The sequence below is a fragment of the Crassostrea angulata genome, chromosome 10 (assembly GCF_025612915.1).
Source record: "Crassostrea angulata isolate pt1a10 chromosome 10, ASM2561291v2, whole genome shotgun sequence".
Lineage (NCBI taxonomy): Eukaryota > Metazoa > Mollusca > Bivalvia > Ostreida > Ostreidae > Magallana > Magallana angulata.
The window spans coordinates 31,906,402-31,933,663 of NC_069120.1; the positions used below are offsets into that span (position 1 = coordinate 31,906,402).

Sequence of the window (27,262 nt, forward strand, 5' to 3'; positions counted from 1 at the left end):
CTGAGTAAACTCAGGTGAGCTATTGCTATCTGTTTTCGTCCGTCATCGTGCGTCGTCCGTTAAGGCTGATAGGGGCTGTAAGTCTCGTTTTTAGTAATTTCCGGTGAAGCGCTTCCGGTGACAAACAAATGCAGAAATGGCGATATCGATACAGTACTGGGCTAATTATACTACAGACAAACCGAAGTTTATGCGAAAATCAGAGAATGCTGTATATAGCAATCATGTTTTGAAGTTTCTCTTCGACAACGAGACGAATATAGTTAATGCAGTGGTTCAGGCGTCGATGAAGAACAAGTCATACAAAGTAACAGTAAGTAAAGAAATACATGTCTACCTTTAATTTCGTGATTTTAATGTATGATAATGTGCGTAATTATTAATGTAACGTACGTAGTGTAATTTGTGTATTGCTTCCTAAAACGTTCCAAATTTAAAAGTTCAATTTTATTTCCAATAAATTTTGTCACACTGGAGGATAATCGGGTTTGATGGGGATATTACAATTGCAAATTTTATATTACAACCCGTTTTGGACATATTTGTAGGCAGCTCTAGGCGATGGCTATGCCGTATCTTCGACAAATTGTGAGTGTCCTTTAGGGAAGTTTGTCTGTCATCACGTTGCAGCAGCACTGTTGTATGGGTAAGTTCAATCAGTTGTCAATTGAAATGTACTACTGTGACTAGTTCAAGCAGGTAAATATGATGTGAAAATAGGAGGCGATGTAAATATGTTGCTTGACTTAGTAGTACTACATACTGATGTTCATTGAATTTAATGAAAATGTTTAATAACATGTGCCTGATTTACTATTAATTGTGAAATATTAATTCGAATACATAATTATACAGGTACAAATGTGTTAGTAAGACTGATGTGAAATGTGGATGGCTAAAGAATCCAAAGACAGCCATTAAAACAGATGTTAAGACAATGGAAGAATTATTTCCACCATCTCAACCTGATTATCAGTAAGTGTGAAATATTGGATTAACAAGTAAAAAAAATATGGATTAATTGTTCATGCTTTAAGAAGTAATTTTCTTGAATTTTAAGTGCTCTGCGCAGGCCATTCGATGATAACGACAGAAGTTTTTTCAACAAGAGTTAGCAAAACTAGGCAGATTTATTGGTATAATTGGTTGTTGCCAATTTGCAAAAAATGTTTTTACTAATCTGTATTCTGATCTATATTTTGTTATATCTTAGTGTTGATCATTTCATTTTCTGACAGAGTTGCTTTCATTTGAATATACTTTTTTTAAATATCAGTATTAAGTTTTTATGTTGTTTGATTGTTATGCATGTAAAATGAAAGAATAATTTGTAATATTTGATAGAATATTACAGAATTAGTGTATTTGATCACTGAAATTTTGAAATATATAAAAAATTCTGTGATGCTTACTACCTGTAGATAGGTGTAGACTTATTGTAGAAACTTCTAAATGTTTTACAATTACAAAACTTTCATAAATGTTTAGATACATGCATATTCATATATGCACTAGAAAAACAATAACATGTTTGTATATATACAGCTATGGAATGGATTCTTCAGCCAGAACCATGTGAGCCAGGCCCCCCTGCTCCCATCATAGAAGATCTCTTGTCCAGTGCAGAATTTGTTCATTCTGATATGCCCATGGTATGGTTAAGACGAGCTCTGATTTTGTCTGAAGAAGTCATAACAAATACTGCACTGGCAACCAAGGGTCAAAGAAACAATCCAATGTGGTCAATCATCAGAAAAAACAGGATAACAGCATCCAATTTTGGAGCAGTGCTCAGAACAAAGAGAAGACAGTAAACTATTATTATTATATACTTATCCAGCATGATTCATGAATTTATGCATCATGAATAGCATTTGATAATTCTAAAACTAATTATGTACAGGTTTCAATAATAACTGTGTACTGCTTATAAATGGCTAGTAATGGATGTTTTTAACTGCAGAATTACCATTTCTCTCAAGAAACGTCTCATGGCCTCATACAACTTAGAATCCATCAAAGCAGTTGCTTGGGGAATTACACATGAGGAACATGCACTGAAGAAATATGAACATGAATTTAGTGCTTCAGTGCAACAAACTGGTAATTTTTGTTCTTTAATATTGATCATTTCCGAACAGATGGCATTGTTCTTAAATTGACCATGACTCCATTTTTGAAAGGAACTTTTACCCAAATTTCTCATGAGAATTGTCCATTCTCATATAATTTTCAAGAAATGAAATCAATATATATTTTATTTGTTTGAGGTAAAAACCTAATTTACTTTATATCGATTTATCGATTTTATAAATATTAAATGAATATGAAATATAACAACATTTTCTTTAATATACCCGTTTCAATAAAATTGCAAATTTAAAATTTATTTTGATTCAGGGATTTGGCTGCACGAGTCTGGCGTTTTAGGTGCATCTCCAGATGGTTTGTCCTGCACCCACCAACATGTGATGTGAATTTCCAGACACCAGAGGCTCAAGATGCTGTTCCTGATATAGTTGAAGTGAAATGTCCTTACTCTGCAGCACATTTAACAATATATGAGGCAGTGCACAGTCTAAAGGATTTTTACCTTGGTAAGTACATGTATATACCGATGTATATCAATCTAAATTCATGAAAGCACTCAAACTATAGAGTTCTGTGTTCTATTACTCTTTCAAAATATTTGTATATGAACCTCTATTAACTACATTTCCCCTGCTGTTCCAGTTATTGATATAAAGTTGTAAACCGTATTTGAATATATGTTTTATGCAAACTCTTTGTTGTATTTAGAATACAGAGAGGGCTTTTTCTACCTCAAGTCCAACCATCCTTACTTTCACCAGATACAAGGCCAGCTCCATTTGTGCAGTAAGAACTGCTGTGATTTGATTGTTTGGACTACTAAAGACTGCAAAATTATCCGGATCACCAAGGACTCTGAGTGGACAAAGAACATTGCACAATAAATAGAATTTTATTTTAACACTTTCATTCCAGAACTAATTAAAAATTAACAAGATGTATTGAAATAACACATCTAATAAAACAAAAGAAATCAGTGCAGTCCACTTATTTATCATTTGATTTCACATACAAAACATAGATCAATTGTTCCAGTTATTGATATAAAGTTGTAAACCGTGTTTGAATATATGTTTTATGCAAACTCTTTGTTGTATTTAGAATACAGAGAGGGCTTTTTCTACCTCAAGTCCAATCATCCTTACTTTCACCAGATACAAGGTCAGCTCCATTTGTGCAATAAGAACTGCTGTGATTTGATTGTTTGGACTACTAAAGACTGCAAAATTATCCGGATCACCAAGGACTCTGAGTGGACAAAGAACATTGCACAATTAATAGAATTTTATTTTAACACTTTCATTCCAGAACTAATTAAAAATTAACAAGATGTATTGAAATAACACATCTAATAAAACAAAATAAGTCAGTGCAGTCCACTTATTTATCATTTGATTTCACATACAAAACATAGATCAACAGCAATGCTAATTAAGTTTCATAATAGCATAAAAATGTTAACATGCATCCCATTCTACTTTAAAAGTGAACAATGTTGCATGAATAATTTGTTTCAGAAAAAATAAAAAATCAGATGGATTCATAATTGTAAATGCTCTATGAAATTTCTTTCAAAAGGGGTGCTTGCAAGTTGACCAAGGAGGAACAAAGTTGAAATATCTTGGTTGATAATGGCCTGTAGGTTGCTGGTATGTGGCGAAGTATTTCAAAGTTCTTTATCCTCTCATTAGCCCGTTCCACGTGAATTCTTGCTCTGGCTATTTTGTAACACAGTTCTGCTTCTTTCTTGGTAAACTGCCCTCTTGAGGATAAAAATGCTGGAATGTTCAAGCACACACCTTGGGGTAATTGATCATGGATTGTGAATCCCTTGTCAGTTAAAATCAGGTCTCCAGGTTTGAATTTCTCAAGAACTCTGCTGTGACGCACAATCGCAACATCTGATGTTGATCCTGGATATAAAGGAGAACAGTAAGTGATGGCACCATTTGGGGCGACACAAGTCACTGCTTTAACAGTGTGACGGCTCTTATATGAATTGTATGCCATGGCCTGTGTATCCAGGTGTCCAGGAATATCTTGGGTTGTCTCAATGGCATCCATGGAAGCCCTTGCAGAGGAAAACTCTGCAAATGACTTAGGCATAGAGCCTAAATGAAAATGGGTGTAAATCAATTAATTCAACAGTACTTTAAGTAAGATGTAAAGTTGGCTAAATATTTTCTGAATTATAGGGAAATAATTTAAGTCTACAATATAGCAACATTCTATAATTATTACATGTATATTATGTTAAAGCAGTCTGCATGATTAGATAGCAAATCAATGTTTGCAATATAGATAAAGAGTATAATGCATCAATATTTGCTTCATAATAGGATTTTCTATTCATGTGAATGTAAATCATCATACAAACCTTTGCATTTAAGCTGACTGGGGAAACATGTGTCAACAACACCCACATACAACATTTCATGGAGGGCATGAACCAATGTGTTAAACATGTTGGAAATTGTAGATCTGCTTACACAAAACCTGCGAATTGAGAGATAAAATGTATATTGTTATCAAAATATTACCATCCAAGAAAATAAGTACAAAAGGTCCAAGGGTCACATTGCTCACCTGAGCACTCTGCTTCATAGAGATGATCAGAGGTTTGGGATTAACAATATGTATATATTGAAGGGTATGGACAAAAGTAAACCTTTGTCATCTTCCAATATCCATGAATGAACATTCATCAATAGGAAAATAAGATTTAGATCTTGATACAAAAAAATATATGGTTTGAGGGCGGGGATCTCAATAGCTAATGACAGACAACAGACAAATTTGATCAGAAAAGCTCACTTGAGCCTTTGGCTCAGGTGAACTAATATATACTGAATATAATTTATTATTTATTTCACATTCAAAAATTCATTAAATTAATGTAAGTTATTATACCTGTGAGCCAAGTCTATGTCTCTTAGGTTGAGCTTCAGCTTCATCAAAACAATCAGAAGCTGATTTTCAATATTTAGTGATGGTGACCAACCATTAAAGTAATTTAATTCAAAGCGACCAAGCAGTCCCACAAGCACTTCAAAGACATCATATTGTATTGATGTGTAAAGCAGCATCTGCAGAATAAGTCATAAATTTCACAAGAAAGAACCTTTGATAATTTTTTTTTATAGTATGTAAATTTCATTTTACCTCATCAACAATAATATATATTAACCTTTTCTTTGCTGTCCCTAATTTCCGCTACAGTCATGGGTTTTCTTTTATTGCTGTTGATCTTTAGAGCAACTAACTCTTCTTCCAACTTTTTAATCTCTGAAGAGAGTCGTTGCATTTCTATTGAACAGTTTCTTGAGCAAGATACTGTGTAGCTGTGGTCTTACATCAACCTTAAGATAAATATATTTTCATTTCACTATAAGTATGGATATTGTATCTACTTATTTTTTATATAAAACACCATTTTAAAAAAGATGATTAAAAATATTTGCAAAATGATTGAGGAAGTTACATGTTCTACATCTTCACAATCAACAGCATCTTGTATCTGCTCTTTCTCACAGGATGGACGCTGGGTTATTGTTTTAATAGCTTCACAGGACTGGGACTGACACGTCTTCCTCCTTTTCCTGGAAGCATTTTTAATTAATATATTAATATATGAATATTAATTAATTGTATCTAAATAGCATAACTTTGTACATAATGTTTATTTTGTAATATCAACCACATCTAGCATTCAATGTTTGACAAATTAATTATAGGAAATATTAGAATTAGCCAATTTAGTAAATACTTCCATGAAACAATTTCTCTCACCTATCTGATTTTTCTGGATCAGGAAAATCCATGTACTTTTTGTTGTTCCATGCAAAGTAGACAGGGTCTCCTTCCTTTTTCCCCTCTTTGAAATGGCAGGAACAAATCCTGTCATTTTGATTTTCTGGTTGTCGATCAGCTCTTCTAAATAAAGAAAAGTCAGTTGTCTGTATAGTTTCAAAGCAACAGCATATACCGCAACTGTTATCTCTCATTGTATACACGAAATAGAGGTGCAATTCAATATACATGTATTGAATTTGACGGACAAAATTTATATGTACATCAGTATTACTAGTAGACTATGTACATCATGATGTGTATCAGTATATTTCAACAAGTGTTTAATTGATTTTAATCATGATAATAGACTATGGGCTCCGCAATTTACAACATGAATTCTCTTTATAACAGCTGAATAATGACTACTTAGACTGTTACGAGTACATGTATTAACAATTCTACTTGTACTATATTAGGCATAAAAATATAGCAGTATTATAATTTACTAAATTAATTTTAATTTTTCATCGACAGTATCACTATGCTTATTGAATTTCGCAGGTGATGACACATGCACTTGTAATGGTCCAGTCTGTTTAAAATCAAACCTTCTACTAGCTCCTTTATTTTGATGGTCGTATTGGAAGGTTTGATTTTAATCAGATTGGTACGTAATGGTCCACCTGTCCACATAAGATGTACATGTGGTTCGTGAATATATCAACAGACTAATGCAAATCTATAAATTGATGTATAACGCATTTAAAATAAAGTCTCACTATTCGTCCTCAGGTATCGCCTTGCTTATTAATGAAATAAGTTGTATGATTAGATGTAATGTCCTGAAATCCGGTCAAGATCGCTTATATATTTCATTCAAAACATGCTGAATACATTTAGATGCATTAATACTGACCTGCATATCTTTCCCCATAACGTCCTTTTCTTTGTGTCAATCGGAAAACGATAGAACTTGCAACTATTTGCGCCACTTCTATGATTGCATGCAAACGCAGAGCAGATCACCATGTTTGTTTGTCACCGGAAGTATTTAAATCTCGCGCGCTCTCGTTTGCGAGCTTACAGCCCCTATTGTTACCAGTTTTGTTGTGAGGCTGTTGCGGTCTGGCCGATAGGCTTCAAAACACCTCCAGAATTTATAAATAAAAACACCAAAAGTAACGTTTTCACAATTTATGTAACATGAAATTTGAGAACAAATTCATGGGCCGATAGTGGTTAGGACACTGGTAGGTTGAGAAGACACCAAACTTCACTAGTCACTCCATTCCTGTACACTATTCACTATTCGGGACCTGCATACACAGAACATACACTTTAAGTTACACATACACATAAAGTTCCATACAAGTAATGACCCACATGACCACCATACATAACAGTGAGACAACATGGTACACGTGGCAGCGCTGCATTACATTTACTTGCATTTCACGATACATAATGATAAACCAAATTACTTTAGACGTAACTTAAAATACTGTAACGACATTTACTTGCCAATTACACTGTTAGAGTCACTAAACACAACACACACATTTACTACTCAAATTATGGCAGCCCTATGAATATACTCTACTCACGACAATAGCTAACTAAAGAAATAATGAACTATATAACGAACATAATAAACGAATGACTTACAAAAGGGACATTCAAACAAACAAATTACAAATAAAACACATTGAAACAAAAAGTTATCCCAGGGCCATTTAATAAACAAATAGAATGAGACTGAATAAGTACATTGATTTACTCACCTTAGAGGCCATGTCTGTATTTATTAAATTAGACAATTAAACTACAGAAACTGACAATATCAGGAAGATCGTGTAGGTGATTTTACCCGGTCCAAAGAGAGCCAAAAACCTAAACTCAGTAGATATATACAGGTATTGAGGAGTACCAGAAAGGGTAATAGATTCAGAGGTCCAGTACAGGATAACTAAAAATAGAAGACAAATTAAAACAGCATCGTAAATGTAACAGAGGCACCTCTATGGTATTGTGAAATTCATGGCTCTACCACCCCTGGGGCACCCTATGTGGGGCCAAATAAGCACAAAAAAAAAAAAAAATTCAAAACAATTCTTCTCTACTCCCACGCAAGTGAAGAAAAAAAGTGGTTGCATAGTTATGATGTCCATGAGGCCCTCTACCAAAATTGTTAAATTCATGGCCCTTGTGTCAGGGGTTCTGGCTCTAGGGTGGGGCCAATATGGCCATATAGTAAAAAATATATTAAATCTTAGAAAATCTTCTTCTCTACTACCATGTATATTTGTTAAAAGCTAAATGCATGTGTATGATATCCATGAAGCCCTCTCCCTAAATTGTGAAATTCATGACCCCTGTGTCAGGGGTTTGGCTCAAGGGTGGGCCAATATGGCCATATAGTGAACATATTAAATATTAGAAAATATCTTCTCTACACCTATATATATTTGTTAAAAACTATATGCATGATTATGATGTCCATGAGGCCCTCTCCCTAAATTGTGAAATTCATGACCTCTGTGTCAGGGGTTCAGGCTCTAGGGTGGGGCTAATATGGCCATACGGTAAAAACTTATGAAATCTTAGAAAATCTTCTTCTCTACTCCCATATATATTTGTTAAAAAATAAATGCATGATTATGATGTCCATGAGGCCCTATCCTAAGATTTGAAATTCATGACCTCTGGGTCAGGGGTTCATGCAGCTCTAGGGTTTGGCCAATATGGCCATATACTGTGGTTTCATCAATCTTCGTTGAATACCAATTTTAGTGGATTTCGTTGTTAAGTTGATCCACGAAATTTAATGTTCATTGAAGTGCAATATCTATCAACATTTTGTATTGATAGGGTCATTGGCAACGAATTTACATATCCTTGAAACTGTGATTTTCACTTTATCCACGAAAATTGAAACCCTTGAAAATTAATTAAACCACAGTAGTAAAAATGTATTAAATCTTAGAAAATCTTCTCTATTCTTATACTATACATTTGTTAAAAACTAAATGCCTGGTTATAATGTCCATGAAGCTCTCTACCAAAATTGTGAAATTCATGACCCCTTTGTTAGGGGTTCAGGCTCTAGGGTAGATTCAATATGGTCATAGAGTAAAAATGTTTTAAATCTTAAAAAATCTTCTTCTCCTCTCCTACACATGTGGGCAAAAAACTGAATACATGGTTATAATGTCCATGAGGCCCTCTACCAAAATTGTGAAATTCATGGCTCCTGGGTCAGGGGTTCAGGGGGGGGGGGGGGCATTATGGCAATATAGTGTTAATGCATATAATGTTTTAAAATCTTCTCTATTCTCACACATCTGTATAAAAAACTGACTTACAATTACCGTATATACTCGCCTATAAATATTGTTTGTCTATAAGTCGGTTCCCTTTTTCAGGTTTATTTACAAGATTTTGCCATTAACCCTCTTATAAGTCCGGCAACTTTTCCTGGATTATCAGTCAACAGATTCTCAATCAAATTAGCACATTTTATCAAGCATGACTATATTCTAGATAAAATATATTGGTGTTTGACCCCTCTGTTATCATTTCTAGATGCAATGCGTTTTAAAGGTGTTGTGTTCAGTTTAGACATCTATCCTTGATTAATAACTTTCGATTTTGGATGCCATTTTTTTTATTAATACACTAAGAAAACTTGGTATAAGCTCTAAAACTATTTAAAATACTATTGAAAATGAAATTATAGTGATTTTGATCCCCTGTTGACTGATTAAGATGGTATGGCCCCTTTTAAAACTGGTGTGTTAGCTTGTGTTGCTTTAGGTGACATGCCACCAATATAGCTATTATCACATTAGGTGTAAATAATTAATTATAATTATAAAACGATCTTTATTTGTTTTAAACAGACAAGCATTTATTTTGGTGTTTAATTTTTAGCTCACGTGAGCTATTCTGATCACATTTTGTCTGTGGTCCGTGTGTCCGTCCGTCCGTCCGTCTGTCCATAAACTTTTCACATTTTCAACATCTTCTCAAGAACTTCTTGGCCATTTTCAACCAAACTTAGCATAAATCATTCTTAGGCAAAGGGGATTCAAAGTTGTGAAAATTAAGGGCCACACCCATATTCAAGGGGAGATAATGAGAAATTAATGAAAAAATTTCAAAAATCTTGTTCTCAAGGACCATAAAGCCAGGAAAGCTGAATTTTGTGTGGAAGCATCCTCAGGTAGTGAAGATTCCAAGTTGTGAAATTCATGACCCCCAGGGGTAGGGTAGGGCCACAGGGGGGGGGGGGTCAAAGTTTTACATAGGAATATATAGAGTAAATCTTTAAAAATCTTCTTCTCGGAAACTAATCAGCCAGGAAAGCTGAAACTTGTGTGGAAGCATCCTCAGGTAGTGTAGATTCCAAGTTGTGAAATTCATGATCTCTGGGGGTAGGGTGGGGCCATGATTGGGGGGTCGAAGTTTTATTTAGGAATATATAGAGTAAATCTTTAAAAAATCTTCTTCCCAGAAACTTATCAGCTAGGAAAGCTGAAACTTGTGTGGAAGCATCCTCAGGTAGTGTAGATTCAAAGTTGTGAAAATCATGATCCCTGGGGGCAGGGTGTCGAAGTTTTACATAGGATTATATAGAGTAAAAATTTAAAAAAATTTAAAAGATATTTTTGTAACTTGGAAAATCATAATTATATAAATAAAACTATCAAAAAATTAGAATTAAAAGGAAGTGGTATGATCTATGACCAGGCAGAAATTCTTAATGAAGTTAAAACTTTTTACAAAAATCTCTATGCAAAAAGAGATTCTGAACTATTGGACCTAGACCTCGAAGATATTATTCAAATCCATTTTCCAAAATTAGATATATGTCTCTCAGAATCATTGGACAGAAATACCGTATTTTTCCGACGATTAGTCGGTATTTTTTTTCTCTGAAGCAGAGCACCCGACTTATCGTCTTGTTCGACTTGTCGTAGGCTTGAGGTCAGAAAATTGTTTAAAATAGCATTAAAAATCTTGGTTTTAATCATCTTGAGTTGGCTGTGTGATTGAAAATTACGCTGTTGAATTTACTATTCATCTTTAATAATAATCATTTTCACTCATCTGTTAACACTAAAATACATAATAATAACAGTTATTAAAAAATGGTACATTGTCTTTAATCAATTAAAAGTTTTACCGTTCCGTTTATATAAACACATCGTCACATGGTTCTATGTGTCACTAGTAGGAAGATAACATTGCACAGTAAAATTGAAACCAAATTTGAATGGAAGAAAATATTGCAGTAGGTCCGGGGGATGTTTTTTTAATTTAATTATTTTATTAGTAAAGAGTTGTTAGTGGAAAGCATAAATCAGAAATATTTTATGGCCAAATTCACACGTAATCGGTAATTATCAATACTACTGTTTATACAATAGGCTGACACCGGTTGTGTTAATAATCTTGCCCTAAGGCTGAGATCTTTGCGGCAATTTCACTCCCTGTGTATATAAAGAGTACCGTTATAAGAGTGATTATAGTTCATTGATTAATTATTGTCCAATTCTTTGATTATTGTTAGATAAAATTGTTAGGAAACGTATGTATGTCGTATATCGTCATTATCAAGTCGTATAAATGATCGATCTTATAATTTCTAACAATGTCTATGTAAAACAAAAGCGTGTAACTGCAAAACTGGATACAAAGTAAACAAGTTTCATCAAATCATAGTAATTGCTAAGCTTTCTGCACTTGAGATACCCCTTTGAAGTCCGACACGAGACAGGTGCATGCCTTTGACACCGGAAATTGTTAAACAAACACTGACCACGCGCCGAGTCAACAGGTGGCTGGTTACGTAATGGCGAATACACTGGCGATGGTGAGAGTGGATAATTATTTTAATGCTTGGGAATAAAATATTTCTGACAAAGTAAGTTTAGGTTTGCATAACACGCGATATCGGGAATTGTTTAAAATGCAAGCAACTTTGTAAATGTTGCCGGTATTTGAAAATATGATGCATACGTATACAGTGTAATTGTTTAAATGTTAATCATTAATAATAATTGGTAGCAATATCGGGGACATCGAGGCATCATACACTGATAATGTTACTGCAGTTTTATACGCCATTTTGAAGTGATAAGATCGACGTATGGTCTGAATCGACGTGTTGTAGGATTTTGTTAAAATTTTGGCTAAAAATGAGCAATTCGACGAGTCGTCCGCATCGACGAGTCGTTGGGAAAATACGGTATATCTGAAAATGAAATTTATGAAGTCTTAAAAACATGAAAAACAATAAATCCCCAGGTAGCGATGGATATACTGTCGAGTTTTTTAAATTCTTTTGGGTTGACCTAAAGGAATTTATTCTGAAGTCAATAAACTGTATTTTCTCCAAAAAGGAACTTCCTATTTCTCAACGTTTGGGAATTATATCATGTTTGTCGAAGGGAGATAAACCTACTCAGTAGACAATTTTTTAAAAACTGGCGACCGATTACACTTTTGAATGTTATATATAAACTTATTTCAGGTTGTCTTAGTTCGAGAATTAAATCTACATTAGATTATCTTATTTCTGACTCTCAGTCGGGCTTTATTAAAGGAAGATACATTGGAGAAAATACCAGATTTATATATGACTTAAAGCATTTCACTGAAGTTAGGAAAATACCAGGACTATTATAGATTTTGAAAAAGCCTTCGATTCAATTTCTTGGTCTTTTATTTACAAAGTCTTGAAGTTTTTCGGATTTGGTGAATACATTATACAATGAGTTAAGATTCTTAACACTAATTTCAAGGCAGCTGTTTTACAAAGTGGTTTTTTATCAGACCAACTTTGTGTTGAGAGAGGATGTAGGCAAGGAGACCCTGTTGCACCTTATTTATTTCTTCTTTGTGCTGAGATTCTATCAGCCTTGATAAAGGAAAATAATGATATTAAGGGCATTCTGATCGATACATGGTAAGGAACATAAAATAAGTCAATATGCTGATGATACATCTTTAATTCTTGATGGCTCACCTAATTCACTATTTACAGCTTATGATACTTTAGGATTTTTTTCAAAACTTTCTGGGTTGAAAGTAAATAGCTCTAAAACAAAAATAATTTGGATAGGATCGAAAAAATTTTCAAATCAGGTGTTTCATCACTCTAGATGGAAACTTGATTGGGGTTCAACAACATTGAACTTATTGGGTATCTGTTTTTCTGTTGATTTAGAACAAATTACTGACCTAAACTACTCTATGCAGATTCCTAAAATAAAAAGTATGATACATAATCATTCCAAAAATTAACCACTTATTTATATCATTGCCGACACCCAGAACGGAGACAATTTTATCTCTCAATAAAGACATTTTTGAATTTGTTTGGAATGCAAAGTGTGACAAAATAAAGCGTTCAGTTATAACTCAAGACTAATCAACAAGGAGGGTTAAAAATGTTAGAAATGAACAAATTTATTATGTCATTGAAATGCTCATGGTTGAAAAGGTTGATTATAGGTAAAAAATCATGGATGGATATTTTTGAAGCTATTAATGGTGTACAAATTGTTAACAAATTACTTGATTTTGGTGATGCATTCATATCAGAATGTGTAATTCCAAAAAATAATGTTTTTTGGCAAGATGTATTCAATTCTTTTCTCTGTGTTATAAAATCTTTTAATGGGAGTTTCGTCAAAGAAAACATCCCTAGTATTCCTGTTTGGTATAACACAAATATTAAAGTGGGTCTGAAAACACTATTTATAAAAAGCTGGTATGGAAAGGGTGTCAAAATAATCAGTGATTTTCTTGACGTGGATGGAAATCTTTTACCACATGATATTTTTCAACATAGATTCAATATGAATGTCTGTATTATGCAGTATAACAGTGTAGTAAGTGCCATATCAAGATATCTTAAATCTTTTCTTACAAAAAATTCATACCAAGGGTTTATTACTCCATACTTTCCAATATTATACATCTTTGTTGTTGCATAATAAATGTACTAATGTAGTGTATAGACAATTAAACTCTTGTAATGTAATTCCTACTTCCATATCCAAGTGGGAATCAGAGTTAGTTCAATATGGAGCCAAAATATGTGTTAATGATGCTTTTAATGTATGCTTTACAACAACCAAAGACACTCAGCTACAATGGTTACAATTTAGATTACTTCATAGAATTCTACCTGTGAATCATTACTTAAAGAAAATTAAGGTGGTGTCCTCTGACTGTTGCTCATTTTGTAAACATGAAGTTGAGACAATTCAGCATGTCTTCATAAACTGTGAAAAAGTATCCACAATATGGAGCAACCTAAGCTTGCATATTTACCATGCAACTTCCTTGGTTAAGACTTGATTTTAATGTAGTTAATATTTTGTTCGGTGAACTTCCAATGTCTAAAAACATTGTTTATTTATTAATTTGATTATTCTATGTTCGAAACATTATTTGTTTACTTGTTTAAAAAAAGGCAAACTGCCATGCCTTTCTGGTCTTTTATCTTATTTATTCAACAAATACAAGGTTGAAAAATATATAGCTTGTAAAAATTTCGAAATGCATAAATTTGTCAATACCTGGCAACCCTGGTATTCTATCTTTGACACTATGATTCAATCTTAGTCATGTTATTTGTCTTAATTAACACTTTGTTCATTAATTACCAATTTATGTGCTTTCATCCGTTCTAATATTCTTACTCTTTTATATTTACCTTATGATTTTGTTAGGGTCTTCCGTTTTCAAAGGAAGACCCTCTTGTTATTCTTCGGTTTTTTTTTATTATTATACTTTTTTTTTTTCTGACTCCTTTTCGGCTTCATAACTCAAAAAGTTTTTAACCGATTTTTATGAAAGGACTAAGTGCAGTTTTATGCAATTTTTGCCCCCTAAAATCAAAGTTTTAGAAAGAGCTTTAAAATAAGGTGAAAGATAGTTTAAATCATATTGGAAATAAAGGTGTAAAAGGTTATCACCACAGTGACGTCATAATGTAGAAATGACGTCATGAATATTGCATTATTTTGATAAATTGATGTTTTGTAGCAAAATATGGGTGTTTTCCGATGGTTTTTCCACTGGGAAACATCGAGCGCAGGCTTGCTCAAGTACCATTTTTTAGTATATTATGTATAACTATCTGAAGAAAAACATATGTTAAATTCGCACTTGAGCAGACCTGCGCTCTATACTGCCGAATGCAAAATATAGAGCAAAAATGAGAATATTTTCATTTGTTTGAAAATTTGCGGGAATTAGGTCATTTAAGTGACGTCATAGATAAACAGCGAGTGAACAATGATGACTAAAATCATGATTAAAGTTATAGGCATCCTCTTTACAATGATTTGTGAAGATTTCATTTTCATACGATACTATTTAAAAATTGGTTGAAATCGGGGGCAGATATTTGACCATACCGCACATAGTCCTTTCAGAGATAATGTGAAATTATAATGCCTCAAAGATGTAAAGGTTTGTATAGCAACGTCACTTCCGTTTTTAGGTTATGTCATTTTTAAAAATTTCAAAAAGTCATTTTGTCCGCGACTTTTTTCAAAAACGCTTCAAGATAGAAAGTTGAAATTTTTTGAGCTTATATATTGATCGTTTTGCCTCTGTAATAAGGCTGGAAATGAAAATCCGTCACTTTCGGTCGAATCCGGAAGTATATCCAATTTTTCGAAAATTTGAATTTTTTGATCAAATAAAAAACGTAGATGCATTTTGTAGAGCTTAATAAGCTGAATCTAACATTGAAAACCGTTCTTAAATCGGAGGATGCATCACAGAGATATTGGGGTTTAAAAATTGATTTTTCTGGAAATTTTGATTCCACGTTCTTGGTTTAAAAAATAGCATAAAGTTAAAAGTTAAATTAACCCGTACCAAAAATAATTGCTAAGTCGTACTTGAACACATTCGGATTTTTTTTGCTAAGTCGTTCTTAAAATCGAAAAGGTTTTTGTTAATTCGTGCTTAAAGTCATTCGGATTTTGTTAAGTCGTACCAGAAATAATTCGATTTTTTTATCTTTTTATTTTAGTTACTCTTGTCATTGGTTTAAGAGCTCTGCTTCTTACAGGAACTTCCTGCTTTACTTCTGACATTAACCGAAGACCCACTCGTTGCTTTGCAACGACCTTTGCTCTAGTTTTTTTTGGTTTTTCTTTTGTTTTGTTTTAATTGGTTTAATTCTTTTGTTTTTAGCTCACCTGAGCTGAAAGCTCAAGTGAGCTATTCTGATCACACTTTGTCCGTCGTCCGTCTGTCCGTCCGTCTGTCCGTCTGTCCGTCCGTCCGTCTGTCCGTCTGTCCGTCTGTAAACTTTTTACATTTTGAACTTCTTCTCTAAAACCGCTTATCCAATTTCAACCAAATTTGGCACAAAGCATCCTTATGGGAGGGCGAATATAAATTGCAGAAATAAAAGTCCGATCTGCATTCAAAGCGGAGAAAACCTTGAAACTGTAGAAAAAGGGGGGTGCATTTTTAAAAATCTTCTTCTCAGGAACTACCGATGCAAATTCAACGCAGTTTAGCATAAATTATCCTTATGGGAAGGAAAATATAAATTGCAAAAATTAAGGTGTAATTCTGTTTCAAATTTGAGTTATTACGAAAATAATAATAAAGGAAAGGCGTGTTTCAATCAGTTTAATAGCTTCGGGTTCGGCATCCGGTAAAATGATTCCATACTTCTAAAACGAGGTTCTTTGTTTCAAGCAGCCATGACATTATACGAAAAAGGGTCGATCGGATTATGATGAAATTGCTTGTTGTGCAACAGTTCGCGTATGAAGGGAAATTTTGAAACATGCAAAATATATTGGTGCCGATTTTGTGAAGTAAATTGAGGCTAAATATTTCAATGCGTTGACAGTTTTCACACATGACGTTGGTGTTAGCTTGTTCTGATTTTCGTTTCGTTTTCATTATTTATGCTTTGTAACCTGGAAACTATCGTCTGTATTTCGTGATTTTTACGTATCAAATCAAACAGAGACTTCGGTAAATCAAACAGTTAACTGTTTTCCTGCGCAAATTAAGCAAAATCTGATGTAGGGGTACTGAAATACAATTCATTCTATCGGTAATTCGGCATTATCTTTTGCGTAATGGAAGATTAATGCAATAGGTTTTGTTGAGATGCTCGGCATTTTCTCGAGTTTATTCAGTTTAAATAGAGTTTGATATCGCTGACGGATATATGTAGGTATATACATGTATCATATATATGATTCATTTCGAAAAAATAAATTGTGTTCTTTATTTGTTATACATGTAGTGCATGTTTCTTGTGTTTAATTGTTTACAATTTCTATTTACTAACCATATTTGAGTGTTAAACTTCGAATTATAAGCAAGATACATAGATTTGCTCACAATTCTATGTTTGTACACAGATCTTAAAAACTAAAGATTAAAAAAGTAAAAAAAATGTCAATATTTATTAAGAAAATTTTCAGTCTGTTCTTCCAGAAACCAACTTTAACAACTTATTGTATTGTAAACTTAACACCTTTTTAGCTCACCTGAGGGTGGGCCACAATGGGGGGTCGAAGTTTAACATAGGAATATATAGAGTAAATTTTTAAAAATCTTCTTCTCAGAAACTAATCAGCCAGGAAAGCTGAAACTTGTGTGAAAGCATCATCAGGTAATGTAGATACAAATTTGTGAAATTCATGACCCCCGGAGGTAGGGTGGGGCCACAATGAAGGATCGAAGTTTTACATAGGAATATATAGAGTAAATCTTTAAAAATCTTCTTCTCAGAAACTAATCGGCAAGGAAAGCTGACACTTGTGTGGAAGCATCCTCAGGTAGACTAGATTCAAAGTTGTGAATATTATGACCCCCGGGGGTAGTGTGGGGCCACAATGGGGGTCGAAGTTTAACATGAATATATAAAGTAAATCTTAAAAAATCTTCTTCTCAGAAACTAATCGGCCAGGAAAGCTGACACTTGTGTGGAAGGATCGTCAGGTAGTGTAGATTCAAAGTTGTGATAATTATTACCCCAGGGGTACGGTGGGGCCACAATGGTGGGTCGAAGTTTTACATAGGAATATATAGAGTAAATCTTTAAAAATCTGCTTCTCAGAAACTAATCAGCCAGGAAAGCTGACACTTGTGTGGATGCATTCTCAGGTAGTGTAAATTTAAAGTTGTGAAAATCATGACCCCCGGGGGTAGGGTGGGGCCACAATGGGGGATCGAAGTTTAACATAGGAATATATAGAGTAAATCTTTAAAAAACTTCTTCTCAGAAACTAATCAGCCGGCAATGCTGAAACTTGTTCGGAAGCATCCTTAGGCAGTGTAGATTCAAAGTTGTTAAAATAATAACCCCTTGGGGTAGAATGGGGCCACAATGGGGGGGGGGGGGTCGAAGTTTTACATAGGAATATATAGAGTAAATCTTTAAAAAACTTCTTCTCAGAAACTAATCAGCCGGCAATGCTGAAAGTTGTTCGGAAGCATCCTCAGGCAGTGTAGATTCAAAGTTGTTAAAATAATAACCCCTTGGGGTAGAATGGGGCCACAATGGGGGGGGGGGGGGGGGCTCGAAGTTTTACATAGGAATATATAGAGTAAATCTTTAAAAATCTGCTTCTCAGAAACTAATCGGCAAGGAAAGCTGAAACTTGTGTGGAAGCATCCTCAGGTAGTGTAGATTCAAATTTGTGAAAATCATGACCCCCGGAGGTAGGGTGGGGCCACAATGGGAGGTCGATGTTTTACATAGGAATACACAGAGTTAATCTTAAAAAATCTTCTTCTCAGAAACTAATCAGCCAGGAAAGCTGACACTTGTGTGAAAGCATCCTCAGGTAGTGTAGATTCAAAGTTGTGAAAATCATGATCCCCAGGGGTAGGGTGAGGCCACAATGGGGGGGTCAAAGTTTAACAAAGGAATATATAGGGTAAATCTTTAAAAAATCTTCTCAGAAACTAATCAGCCAGATGATTCTTTATAATTGTTAAGACTTTGGCCCCAGGACAATTCTTTGGCCTCCCGAGAAGGTTCAGAGTTTGATGTACGTTTATATCCCTTATATAAATTATATTGTTAAGGATCTTTTTGAGAACTGCAATACTCAACATATGATATGACTATAAAGTCATCCTGTTAGAAAAGGGACTAATGATTATAAACATAAGAATATTCAAAGGAAAAAAGGGTTTTTAATTATACAGGATCTACATGTATTATTGTACATTGTCCAGATAGTTTGTATTATGACTCCATTAAGCTGATTTTATCATACCTATTGTTCCTCAGGTGAGCGATGTGGCCCATGGGCCTCTTGTTTTTTTCAATTTAAGCAGCCTTTACCAATTAGATTGAGTGTGAGAGAGTGAGCATGTGTGAATGAAAGAAGATTGAATTTATTTATTGTTTCTTGAGAGTAAAAAAAATTAAAAAAAGGTAGTGAAGATTCCAAGTTGTGAAATTCATGACCCCCAGGGGTAGGATAGGGCCACAGGGGGGGGGGGTCAAAGTTTTACATAGGAATATATAGAGTAAATCTTTAAAAATCTTCTTCTGAGAAACTAATCAGCCAGGAAAGCTGAAACTTGTGCGGAAGTATCCTCAGGTAGTGTAGATTCAAAGCTCTGAAAATCATGGTCTCGGAGGGGGGGGGGTAGGGTAGGGCCACAATTGGGGGGGGGGGTCAAAGTTTTACATAGGAATATATAGAGTAAATCTTTTAAAATCTTCTTCTGAGAAACTAATCAGCCAGTAAAGCTGAAACTTGTGTGGAAGCATCCTCAGGTAGTGTAGATTCAAAGCTCTGAAAATCATGGTCTCGGGGGGTAGGGTGGGCCACAATGGTGGGTCGAAGTTTTACATAGGAATATATAGAGTAAATCTTTAAAAATCTTTTTCCCAGAAACTTATCAGCTAGGAAAGCTGAAACTTGTGTGGAAGCATCCTCAGGTAGTGTAGATTCAAATACCGTTATTTCATCCAACAGAAAATTAATTGTAAAAACACAAAGCATTTGATTTATTCTCCACCCAAGACCAGTGATTCCCACAAACGCAGACATAAAGAATTCACAAAAATTCCGTCATATTACATTCTACCCGGTTTCGTTTTCTTTTTTACTACGCAATAATAGTTTCCAGGGTTCATACACAAAGGTGGGAAAAAAATTCTTTTGATTGGGATTGTAAAGAAATACCTCGTACAGTACTGTGCATTTTATTACTCACGATGTCATTACAAAAATTATCAACGGGACAACTATCGAACAATAGTTCAAACGGATGAAAAAAACCCAACCCTCATAATAAACTGCTACAACAGTACAACGGATAAAAACAGTGGATTTTATATTTTACTGTTAAATTTTTTTAACTTTGAGTCTAAGAATAGCCGATCCCGGGGGATAGGCCGGGGCTCGCTAATCGGAGAAAAAAAATACCGGCCTATGCCCCGAAAAATACGGTATTATTTTTTTACATCCCGGCAAACAAAGTTTGGGGGGGGGGGGGGTATATAGGAATCACTTTGTCCTTCCGTCCGTCCATCTGTGTGTGCAAAATTTGCGTCCAGTCCATATCTTTTTTATGGAGAGACATAGGAAGTTTTTACTTCACACAGAGATTGTTTATGACCTGAAAGTGTGTCATGACCTTGATCGGAGGTCAAGGTCATTTTGGCAGAAAAAGTGCAAAATTTATGTCTAGTCCATAGCTAAATCTTATTGAGAGACATTAGAAATTCTTAATTCACTTAAAGATTGCCTATGACCTGAAAGTATGTCATGACCTAGACTCAAGGTCATTTGGACAAGTTCAAAGTCATTGTTTAAAAAGTGTTTAATTCTTATATATGCCATGTCTTGTACGAATGGAAATGATTAGAAAGTAAAATTTTACACAAAGCTTGCTAATTGTGTAAGGCGAAATTAATTGTATCATTCTTATCCTCGCCCATCCCTCTGAAAATGCATAGCGACACATTACACTGTGTGCATTTGTAGCTGGTCATATGGCCACATCGTCTTTTCCGCTTCTCTCCTGGTCTTAATGGGGGTAGCATCTTCCTCTCTACTGGTTCACAAACAACACAATGGCAATGAAGAGGTTTTTCTCCTTCCATCTGCTTGTCCAAAAAATGTCTCCCTGTAAGTCTCTCCAGAACTCTTGGGGCAGGTCGTCCAAGTGATGTTGAAATGCTCCCTCTAGAACTCTGGATGAGCTGTTCAACGAGCTTTCTCGAAATGGCGCTGCACCATGGCATTGTTGAAAATGCAATATTTTTTGTACAGTATGTAAGAATTTACAACTGCAATATTGATAATGTGAAAATATTGCAGATTCACATGTATTTAATGCTTGAAATCTGCCATCAAAAACTTTGAAACTTTAAAGCATTATAGAGTAAATGTAATATGTGTTCAGATATTCCCATATTGATATACTCAGTATACCAGTTGTTTACAATTATAGTAAACAAACTAGAGCAGAGCTCGTGGCAAAGCCACGAGTAGGTCTTCCGTTGTTGCTGCGGGTTGAAAATATATGTGATATGGTGTCAAACGATTATAATGACTAAACTTTAAGTTCTGCTTTTGTTATAAAAACGTGTTGTGAATGACAGCCTGTATATAAAACATGTTTTGAAAAAGAAAGGAAGAAAATGTTTTGGAAAAACTTTTTGTCGATCACAGTTTGTGTAATCGTTTCAAATATTCTTTAAAAAATGAGATGTTAAATGGCAAGTTAAATTTTCAAAGGGTAGCAAGCATTGTTATAAACAGTATGTACTCATGATTCATGTCAGGAATTGTATTTTTTTTAAAAACCGAACACGCCTACAAAACACGTAACATTTTCTCTAAGATAACTTCTTTATTTAAATCTTTCTAAATTTTTGAAGACTATTTAGAATTGTTACGTCCTGACAAAATTTAGTAATTAGTCAAAATTGATGTCATCTCTGAACTTTTCTATAGGGAAATGTGTGTCATCTGATATTATTTAATGATACGAGTTGACTTGGACATTCAAAATAATATATAATAATCTAAAAAAAAAAAAAGATCAGCGGGAGAATTTATGCAAAAGCGAGCATCTAAATTTTACACCAGATGGTGCTGTTTCATAGAGACACAGCTATGTAACGTGAATTAAATAACCTTAATATTTACAGAAATGAATATTACCTCTCTCAACGATGTAATAATATGCAAAATCCTTATTTTAATGTCAGTGGGTTGATTTATAAAATTGAAAAATAACTTCAATTGCGCTTGCGTAAATTGGAATTCTGGGAAGGAATTAGACAGTCCGTGTTAGAGAAATTAGAAGTTATGAAACTCGTCAGTTTCTAGATCAAACTGCGCATTGATGTATTAAAAGACTATCATATCATCGTCTGTAGCCACGGTCCGGAATCCGTATGTGCAGTCATACATTGTATGTATATCGATACACCTATACCTCCTCACCTACAGCCATACAAATGAGGGTGCAACCTTCATATACACATGCATAGTATTATAGTTCTGAAAATTATTTATCTTGTATTTTAATATATTGGGTATTCATTTTTCACCTAAAATTAGTATTTCACTAGCTGCTTGCTGTAGCTAACCTTGTAAGTAAATTAAGTTGCATTACAACCTTATAATACACAACTTCAATTAAAAGGTTGTAACATTTTCTCCTCAACGTGTCAAAGTTTGACTTCCAACTTTCAATTATAATATATGAATTATTCTGTTCATAATTATAGAAGTTTAGCGTGGTCAACAGGTTGATTTATTAGCCACATTCTCAGGTAAGGATTTCACATCTTTAATGTGAAGATGATTGACTTCGAATAATAGTCTTATTGTTAATAAAAGCACCTTCCAACTGTTACTCAATTACAAATGTTCTGAGTTGTGTGCGCTAAATCGACACAAGATGTTCGGTCGCACGTGGCGATTGAATTAACACAGACTGACCGAATAAACAAACGGGTGGGAAAGTGAAACACGTTGAGGAGAAAATGTTACACATAAGAAGTCGCCAAAAATGATTTTCGACATATCTGGATATCTTTTCGCCAATTTAAAAAAAATCCAGCGCAAGCACTTGTCAGCGGGGCGGGAGGAGGAGGGTACGCAGCAATGAGTTCGCTTCCACACTCAAACGAACAACCATGTATTAGAAAAACTACAGAGTGATTAATATGTGACCGATAGAATCTAATCTTAAGTTGTTTAAAACCCAATTGAATATTCTTTCAAATAATTATCAAATGCCTCAATTAAGGACAATTCAGGACATTCTTTTATCGTGCTAGCACCTACCGCAAACATGTAACATGGAACTTTGATTATAATTTGAGTTGAGTTTTAAACTACCTTGTACTCTATCGTATAATTAAATCAATGCTTATTTAATCAGCTGTACAAGTAAAATAAATTTATCTTTTCATCTTAAACCTAAATAATAGTTAAAACATAATAAATATAGTTCTGTCCGTGCAAAATATGAAACATGAACGCGTGATAAGGTACATGTAGAAGAACACGAGCCGACCGCGGATCACTTGTCCACTCGCGCTATATCTCCTCGGCCATGTGCGAGCGATGATCATCATTTAATATTTCGGGGGGGGGGGGGGGGTTAAATATTTTTTAGATATACAAACCAACCATTAATTTATTTCTGACGATGTTTCCGATTTGGAGTAATATCGTTCATTAATATTCATTTTCAATCAAATGTTTAATTAAATAAATACAAGATGGACAAACTTTTATAACATAAAATTAAAACAGTTCTTGTATTTACGACTATATAAACTCAAACACGTTCATATTCATCTAAGTGTGCGTCGCGGTGTGCGAATCTTGTGTATGAGATAACCGCTTACCGCTAGGTAGTGCAGCCGTGGCTGATCTCCTCGGCCGTGGACGAAGGATAGATTACGTAAAGGTACAAAGCACAGACACGCACAGCTCGCAACCCAGAACGATTTGTAAAGTTTGCAGTATAATGACCATATTATATCAAATAAAAGTTCTTTACTTTAAACTTAAAACCCACAACTGATATATGTCTGACATTGCGTTAGATTGTGAATGACATAATTGCTTTTATTAATTAACTGAACAATTTCTTAATTGACACCGAATCGTTTAGTCCATAAACTTTTATGTGTAATCAAAACTAAAACAATTCTTGAGTTCGCTGCTAAATAGACTCGTATATGAGAGACGCAACTCTCGTGTATTAGATAACCGCTGACCGCTAGGTAGCCCAGCCGCGACCATGGTGACCGATTTTCTCGGCCGCGGTGAGGGAGAGTTTCGTTAACTTGGCCAAATTGCCGCGAGTACTGGTCAACACGTATTACTTTTTCCCTCACATTATGCAATACCCGAACACAAAAACAGTTTAATGAGATCAATAAAGTCCCAAACAACATTTTTTGCAGCGAGGCCCATATCGAAAAATGTTCCGTTTTAGAGTTATGAAGCAAAGACTTTTAAGGGCTCTAGACCCCTCATTTTAGGGGCTAGCCCCTTTTTTATGGTATCAAATGAATGTTTTTAATATTCTGCACAACTTTTGTTCTATAAATGTCTAGAAAAAATTTACAACTAAAAAGTTATTGAGCAAAGATATAAGCAAAATTTAACATTTTTTGAAACATAAATTTCGATGTAATTTTTTAAGGAGTATACGTGGGTTAATCAAACATTTAAAACTAGGAGGACAACGTTCAAGATGTCTATATTAAAGATTTGTAAATTAAAACTGCTTGCTACGGATTAACTCGGAGCCTTTGCAGGTACACGAGAACCACTAAAAAAATATACAAAGGGGAATAACTCAAAACCGGAAGTAGCGATTTCACAACTTTTTGTGCTATAGTAAGCTATTGTCATTTCCAATAAACCCTGAAAATTTGAATAAAATTTAATGACAAACAAGCGAGATATTACAGTTTAAAGAAACGTCTAGAAGAAAAAGAAGAAGAAAAATAATAATGAAGAATTTCCAACAGAATCAGTACAAGGTCTTCCGTTGGAAACGGAAGACCTTAATGATATTGTCTTATACTGTCCATCTAGATCTGTTTCTGCTTGCAACGAGGCCATTGTGGCCCTTTATGCATTTGATTATATAAAAGATATCTGTTTACTTGTGAATATGCTTTGAATTTGTTTTTTTGTAGGGAATAGATGACTTGATGGCATTTACAACATTTAGCCTGTGTTTCCCTGCTGTTTTATTGGGGTTTATACTCTCTGCACTTGTTGATGGAAGGCAAATTGAAGATTACAATCATGACAAGGTAAAACACAATGCATATCTGTTAACCCTTCTGCATCTTGCAGGAGACTTCTGTATAAAGACTTGGAGCTCATTTCACTAAAAGTTGAACTTAAAACAAAACTTAAGATAAGCCTAGGGTGCCAATATTTAGTTTGGCGTGTAAATTGATGTATCAAATTAAGTTAAGGCCGGTCTTATTCCCTTGACAATTAGCCAGTTCACATGTGCATTCACATTTCTAACAAAGAAAGAGAGAAATTTGAAAATTGTTTGGATATGAACTTCAGTATATTCATTTATGTTACAGTACCTCTTGAGAGTAAGATAAAGCAAAACACAAATACATTTATTTGTATTGTTAGATAAATAGTATGTGTCTACTTTACATTACTTATATTTCTGTTAAGTCTCATGTATAGTACACACCAGTGTATAATACGCACCACCAGAAGTTTGGTTTAAAATGTGGAAAAAACAGCTGTTCCTATGTATAAAATGCACCCTAAAACTATAAATTTTTGAAGTCATCAATGTGCATGCCTTGATAATGTTTTTCAAGTTCTTAAAAGTAAATATGTTTGCAGATTTATCCAAAACAACTACAAAGTAATGTTTCAATTGATAATTAGGGCCCCGCTCTGTGGGCGCTCTATAGTGAGCAGTCTGTATGTCTATCCTTCAAACCGTCCGAGATCACTTGTCCAGATCATATCTTCTCTCCCCTTGGCCCAATCTTGCTCATGCTTCACACACAGAGGGCCTTTGGGTAAAGGGTTTGCAGTGACCTTGAACCATGTTTCTAGGTCTAAGGTTAAGGTCATAGCAGAATTATATATAAAATCCTTGCCTGGGGCATATCTTCTCTCCCCTTGGTCAAATCTGGCTCATACTTCATTTACAGAGTGTCTATGGTCAAAGGGTGTGCAGTGACCTTGAATGAAGTTTGTAGGCCAAGGGTCAAGGTCATATCAGAACACCAACAATTTTTTCAGAGCATATATTTTTTCCACTTAACCCTATTTTGTTCTTACATTTCAATCTCATAAATAGAGCTTTTGTGTAAATGGTGTGTTGTGACTTTGAACCATTTTGAAGGTCAAATGTGAAGGTCATAGCAGAATTATAGGAAAAATCCTTGTCTGGAGCATATCTTCTTTCCCTTTGCTCCAATCTGGCTCATGCACCACCCAAGTAGTGCTTTGATCAAAGGATATGCAGTGATCCTGAATGAAGTTGGTAGGTCAAGTGTCAAGGTCATATCGGATCACACAAAAATCCCTTTTAAAGAGCATATATATACTACTTAGCCCTATTTGGCTAATACTTAAACAGAGATTTTTGATTAATGGCGTGCAGTGACCTTGAACCAAGTGAAAGTGAAAGTCGTAGCATATCTCTTTATAATCAGTTTTAGACTTTAGATTATTTACCATTTGATTAATCTTGCTCAGATTGAACAAAAATGCTCGATGTAAAGGGTAACGAGATTGAATTAAAAGTTCTATGCCAGGTGGAAAATTGCTAAGTTAAAGGTCAAGGTCAAAGCAAATTCTCTGAAATTCTTTTCATCCTATTGTCCATTATTTAATTGGGGACCATCTCAATGTTGTCTAGTTAGTCCAATTAACTGATACATGTAATTGTAAAATAAACAAGCACTAGAAACATTTTTATGCTGTATTATGTCTTTATTAACTCATGCAAATCGTCAGTCTATTTTAACAGTGAATATTTCTAAAACATCTTAATTGGTAAATTTTCCTGTTCATGCAATTTAACTGTAAAGTCTGACACGAGACAAGTGCATTCTTCATCAAAATTTTTTAAACAGACATTGACCATGCCACAAGGTGTCTGATTACCTAATGGTAATTAAATACACTGGCAAGATCATTCATTATGCTTGGAATGATGAATATATTAAAATGCATGGGAGTTTTTAAGAATTTAAATATGAATCAAGCATTTTTGATGGAATAAAGATATAACTCTATATATGAATACTCATACAACTCACACCACATTAAATAACAGCTGTTTTACTTGTGCTTTATCCATAGATATGCCT

At 34.3% G+C, this 27,262-nt stretch overlaps 2 protein-coding genes and 1 pseudogene across 6 annotated transcripts in view; 2 read left to right on the forward strand and 1 right to left on the reverse strand.

Moving 5' to 3' along the window:
- LOC128168234 (multidrug resistance-associated protein 1-like) overlaps positions 1-27,262 on the forward strand; it is a 404,229-nt gene that overhangs the window by 57,610 nt on the left and 319,357 nt on the right. For all 5 annotated transcript variants that reach the window (XM_052834423.1, XM_052834426.1, XM_052834422.1 and 2 more), the window contains one exon: positions 25,094-25,213. In XM_052834423.1, coding sequence (XP_052690383.1) covers positions 25,094-25,213 — 120 coding nt within the window. The remainder of the gene's footprint in view (positions 1-25,093; positions 25,214-27,262) is intronic.
- On the forward strand, positions 171-4,166 carry LOC128168239 (uncharacterized; annotated as a pseudogene).
- On the reverse strand, positions 3,649-5,654 carry LOC128168240 (uncharacterized). Its single transcript, XM_052834431.1, has 3 exons — positions 5,002-5,654; positions 4,469-4,587; positions 3,649-4,202 (listed from the first exon to the last, which is right to left on the reverse strand). Exons 1-3 carry the CDS (start codon positions 5,175-5,177, stop codon positions 3,649-3,651), a joined length of 849 nt encoding a protein of 282 aa, XP_052690391.1. The 5' UTR covers positions 5,178-5,654.